The sequence below is a fragment of the Trypanosoma cruzi genome, genomic scaffold (assembly GCF_000209065.1).
Source record: "Trypanosoma cruzi strain CL Brener 1047053516553 genomic scaffold, whole genome shotgun sequence".
NCBI classification, from domain to species: domain Eukaryota; phylum Euglenozoa; class Kinetoplastea; order Trypanosomatida; family Trypanosomatidae; genus Trypanosoma; species Trypanosoma cruzi.
Window position 1 is genome coordinate 136,493 of NW_001849457.1, and position 5,232 is coordinate 141,724.

Sequence of the window (5,232 nt, forward strand, 5' to 3'; positions counted from 1 at the left end):
GTTAGCTGGTTGGACCCCCAAAGATCGTATTTGCTTCAATAACGCTTCAGAATAAGCAGTAAGTTCCTTATTTTCTTGTTCCAATGCCTCCTTCTGCGTCTGATATGACTGCTTCACAACAAGATGGTTCTTCTTTAGTTTATTTTGAACATCTGCAGAACTTTGACGGATTTTATCGATTTCATCTTCATAAGATGCAACAAGAGCATCTTTCTGAAATCTTATTTCCTTATCCATATTTCTTTTCAAATCTTCGTACAACCCCTTGTAACGAGTCACTTCCTCATTATGTAACTCCTGAATCTCAGAGATGCGGAGTTGCATATTCTCTTCATACATGGACTTCACACTCTCAATACGTCGTTCAAACTCCTTCTTGAATTCGGGATTAGAAGGAGAACCTGATAGTGCCCCAATATCATTCCCTTCCATCTGTACTCGTAGTTCATTCATCTCCATCGATATACGTCGTGCCTCCGCTTCAGCCTCTTTTGCTTTCAATTTGAACCTTTCCTTCTCTTGTCGTTCCTGGGAAACCTGACGTTGAAGTTCAGCTATATCTTTACCCATATTTGTAGCCGATGCCGCAGTCTCATTCAATAACGATTGTTGTTCTCTTTCCAAAGACGTCCTCAATTCTTCCTCATGACGCTCTTCAAGTGCCTGTCGTTGTTGATACTGTTGTTCCTCCATTAATTGATTTTCCTCTTCATTAGACCTAATAAGCTCTTCAATCTGTTCCTTCGTTGCACCCGAAGCGAGTAACTCATTCAACTGATCTTGCTGAACCTTTTTAATTCTAGCCCATTCTGCCTGGAATGCAGCCTCAGCTTCCTCACGTTCCAATTGTCGCCGGGTCGCCTCCACTTCGAGTGTATTAATACGACCTTCCGCAGCAGTTAACAACTCCTGTAACTTTGCAGCCAGTTTCTTATAATCAATATTTACAGCAAGTTTAGCATTCGTCTTCACTGCCATTGCACGAGATCCAAAATAGAGTGTACCCAATGTTTCGTGCATGTGTTCACTACTTGGACCTGCAGTAAGGATAATACTGCATTTTGCACGCCCACCGATAGCATCCTCAAGCATACGAGTTAATTTTGCATTACGCCAGGGAATGTGTTCTGAACGATCCGATAAAGCTTGAACAACGTTTCCAAGAGAAAGAAGAGATGCGTTAATGGTTTTTGCCTCCAATGCCATTTGACCTTCTTGAACACCAGTTTTACTAAACCGTTCGTACCCGGCAAGGTCAATAAGAAACAGTTTTCCACTTCGAACTTCACCACCTGGATCGTCTTTTGGAACTGATTTCACCTGAATAAATAAAGCCGCATGTCCGCGAGAACTTTCCGGATTCATCTTTGTAGCAGTAATTACTCGATATTGATTACCATCATCATAAAGCCGACGAAAGTCTTCTTCGTTCTTTACTGCATGCTCCACAATCCCAGGAAATGAAACTCCATTTTTATCTCGGTTGATTTTCAATTCTGGGGCTTCTGGATTAAATAGATCCTGTAATTTGTCAACGTAAATCTGGATAAAGGAGAAAACAATGGTAAAGCTTCTTTCGGAATCACTTTCCACGGAATCAAAAATCGCTTTCATAGCACGTGGAATAATGCCCATATTATTTGGGCTAAAGTTACACATAGTGAACGATTTTCCAGTTCCGGTTTGGCCATATACCATTACAGTCCCCCAATAACCTTTAAAAACATTACCAATGACAGGTTCTGCCACCCTAGTATAAATATCGCCTTGATCTACATCTCCATTGAAGATGTAGTCATAAGTGTATGTTTTTGACTCCAATAGACAGGTTTTGTTGTCCGATTGAATATCAAGCAAAAAATGCGTTCCATTTGCAGGATCAATCTCCCCCTTTTTAGGAGGGCGAATGCGGAGAAACACCATAATACGGTTGGGTTCCTCATTCTTATTTTCTTCCTCACCCATAATTTCGATAATTTTTTTTTTCCCTTAAACAGAAGTAATGGACAATAGCTACAGACCTCCAAATTTACCAGAAAACAAATGAAAACAACAATAAAAAAAAAATAAAGCATATAAAAAAATTAGAAATAAAATAAATATTTTTGGGGGATTGCTGCGAAATAAAATTATTTTTAATTGCTGATTTAATGCAATTGCTTTCTCTCAAGAGGAGGAGAAATCAGAAAGAAAAAAAAAAATAGAGGGAGAGGAAAAGAACAAAAAGGGTAAAAATAGTACAAAATTTATGTCCATTATTTTTGGCTGCTTCGAAAAGGAATTATTATTGTGCCGTTTTATTCGGTGGAGTAAATAATGCCCAATACTGATGCCGTTCGGAACACTAAGGCAAAATTAATCTCATGTCTGCACCAAGAAAAAGCATACGTAAAAAACATTTGCCGAAGAAAATGATGGTATCCAATGCCCCTTCACTTTTGTCTGTCGCGGAGAATAAGAATCTCACTTTGCAAGATCCAAACCCAACTTCCTGCCTATTCATCTACAATTTGTAAGTGAAAATTTTATGAAAAAGCCATAAGTAAGGGAAAAAAATCATAGATAATATTAAGATTATTAATTGGAAACAGGCAAATAAAATCCTTAAAAGACCATATTATTTAAATACCTCAATTTTCATGTGATAAAACCCAACAAAGAGCCATTTCTCCGTTTTATTCCCTCTCTTTTCTCTCTCTCTCTCTCTATTTATCCCCCTCTTTCATTCTCTCTTTTATTGGGGTGATTGGGATGGCTCTTTTCATTTTACCCCATCATTCTTAAAAAGAAAAAATAAAATAAAACCAGAAATGTGCGCGCAAGCTTAGATTCCCCATTTTCCCCTTTCTTTTCATTCGCCTTCGCCGGCGACACCAACTTGGGGTGCTCGCAGTATACGTTCCTTAATCTTGTATCCAACTTTTAGAACAATAGAAATGTGGCCGCTTGGAAATTCGGAGCTTGCAGGCGTTTTGATAAGGGCCTCATGAATGTTAGGATCAAACTTAGAACCCACCTTGACATCCAGCTTCTCAATCCCATGTTTTGCTAAATTGTTCAGCAGCAACTTGAGAGAAAGTTTGACACCCGTGTGAATAGAACTCAAATTTTTATTACTTTCAATTTCCTCAGCAGAAACCTTTGACATAGCCTCAAGACCTTTTTCAAGAGTATCCACAACCTCCAGCATGTCTTTGCCAAAAGATGATATTCCATAACTTCTCGCTTTCTCAACATCATCGCGTCCAATACGACGGGCATTTTCAGCATCTGCAGCACGATATAGTACTTCCTTTTTTAGTTCGGATATATTCTCCCTCGCAGATTCAAGCTCCCTTTCCAGTTTTGCAAATGTCTCCTCTTTTAATTGAGATCCCTCTGTTGCCTTCTTAGTGTCGGTATCTTCTTTTTCCTTAACTTCCTGATTCGAACACCATGCACGAGGGGTTCTGTACGAGACAAGGGCCCCTTGACCAAAGAAAGAGGCACCCCTTAAACGAAAGGCACGCATTATTTGAAAACACTCTATAAATATATATAGAAAAAAAAAAAAAAAAAAAGAATTATTGTGATAGAATATATATATATATATATCCTCTCGGAAATGTAAATGTTAAAGATTAATTTCAAATATATATATATATATATATATATATATATATATCAAGGTGGTAACAAAAGATCTAACTCACTCATTTCAACTGCCGTCATTAGCGATTCCCGCCGCAAAAAACACCATGCAAAACGAAAATGCCGCATTTGTTCCTTCGAGACAAAGTCAGCGTTCCGTATCCCAACATCATTGCGCTTAAGAAACACAGGTATGGAAGTCAGAAAAGCGTAATTAAAGGTCTGCAAAGATATATCGTTAAACACAGGAGTCAAGACACCCGTCCTAGAATCTGTTACGGAGACTTCTACAGATGTTCCCCGACAGTTGTGCTGTGCTAACACAGGAAGTATTGGTTCATCAAAAACAGGACTAACGTTATCACTAGCAGCAATCTGTCGCTTAGAAACGATCTTAACCACATGTTCACCTCCATCAGGATCAAGAAACTTCACAAAATATTTGTCACATCTGCCCTGAATAAGACCTCCGCAGCACTCAAAAAACTCGGCAATTGGTGCACATCCTGTGGACCCCTTGAGATTACAAAGAACCTTTTCTCCTTCTCTCCCGTGTTCCAAAGCAGTAAACACAATAACACCACCGGCGTTTGGGGACAAAGCCCAACGGAACTCAATTCGGCGTAGCTCTTGCAAAAAAAACGACCAATTTTTCACAAGTAGAGGTTTTTGAATAAAGCCATACTTCTCAAAACAGATTGACTTTGCTTCGTATTCGTCCATCGCCGGAACCACTGGAACACCGCTTGTTTCTGTATCGTTTTTCGCGTTTTCTCCACCAAGCCTCATACGCCTCCTACGCCGACTTTCAAACGCGGGTAAAAAACCAATTTCAGGTACAATTCCGCGTGTGCCGACGATAAGAAATCGAGCCAGGTACAAGTGAGAAATGCCAATATGTAGAAAACGACGCATCTCTTCATAAGAAAAATAAAAAACAGAATAATCTTCTGAGCAGCTGGCCGGATCCCGAGTTTATCAATCACAGAAAACAAACAAGGTAAGAATAAGAAAGGAATGTATGGAATAGGAATGGATTCACCATTATACCCTCAACGTGTAACATCAAATAAGTGTATATATTTTTTATTTATTTATTTATTTATTTATTTATTTATTTATTTATTTATTACGAAGTGGCAGACTTTGGGTCCTCCAACCACAAGACCCCGCCGCTCCCCTTCGCAAGTTCCACCCCTTCACCAAGTCCTGAACTGCAAACACACGACCGCGTGATACGCCGTCTGCGGGGCTTTCTGCAGACCGCACGTAGGCAAAGAATGCCTGTATTCCGCAAGAGTCCAAAAACCCATGTATCCGTCGCAGCCTCCACGTCATGGCGTGTGTTTTCGAGCTGCCTTTATTCGCAGCGAATTATTGCCCATCCAAACGTCCATGGTGGATGGCAGGATGGCGGGAAAGGCCGATAAGGCTAAGCGTACCGCGCGTGCCTCGGCCTGCATGATAAGAAAAGGCTTCCTCTCCTATTTTCATCCGGCAATTCCAACGTCGCCGGAGTCTGAAATAAAAAAGGCGCCCCATCCCTGGAGCGATGCATCCGCGATGATGGCGGCTGATGACTTTTCGGCGGGCTCGATGATT

The 5,232-nt window shown here is 40.3% G+C and overlaps 3 protein-coding genes across 3 annotated transcripts, besides 8 other annotated features; all 3 read right to left on the reverse strand.

The window, feature by feature from the left end:
- Nucleotides 1-1,965, reverse strand: Tc00.1047053507929.10 (kinesin, putative; the record flags this gene model as incomplete). Its single annotated transcript, XM_799001.1, has 1 exon — nucleotides 1-1,965. A coding segment is annotated over one exon (1,965 nt), but the record flags the coding sequence as incomplete, so codon positions are not given.
- Nucleotides 1-5,232: a sequence feature (heterozygous, Esmeraldo-like haplotype).
- Nucleotides 2,042-2,096: a sequence feature (A-rich).
- Nucleotides 2,680-2,733: a sequence feature (CT-rich).
- Tc00.1047053507929.20 (co-chaperone GrpE, putative) lies at nucleotides 2,852-3,511 on the reverse strand (the record flags this gene model as incomplete). The annotated part of the gene is made up of 1 exon (XM_799000.1): nucleotides 2,852-3,511. One exon carries the CDS (start codon nucleotides 3,509-3,511, stop codon nucleotides 2,852-2,854), a length of 660 nt encoding a protein of 219 aa, XP_804093.1.
- Nucleotides 3,527-3,594: a sequence feature (AT_rich).
- Nucleotides 3,631-3,664: a microsatellite.
- Tc00.1047053507929.30 (hypothetical protein, conserved) lies at nucleotides 3,664-4,545 on the reverse strand (the record flags this gene model as incomplete). The annotated part of the gene is made up of 1 exon (XM_798999.1): nucleotides 3,664-4,545. One exon carries the CDS (start codon nucleotides 4,543-4,545, stop codon nucleotides 3,664-3,666), a length of 882 nt encoding a protein of 293 aa, XP_804092.1.
- Nucleotides 4,543-5,232: a mobile genetic element.
- Nucleotides 4,572-4,806: a mobile genetic element.
- Nucleotides 4,707-4,761: a microsatellite.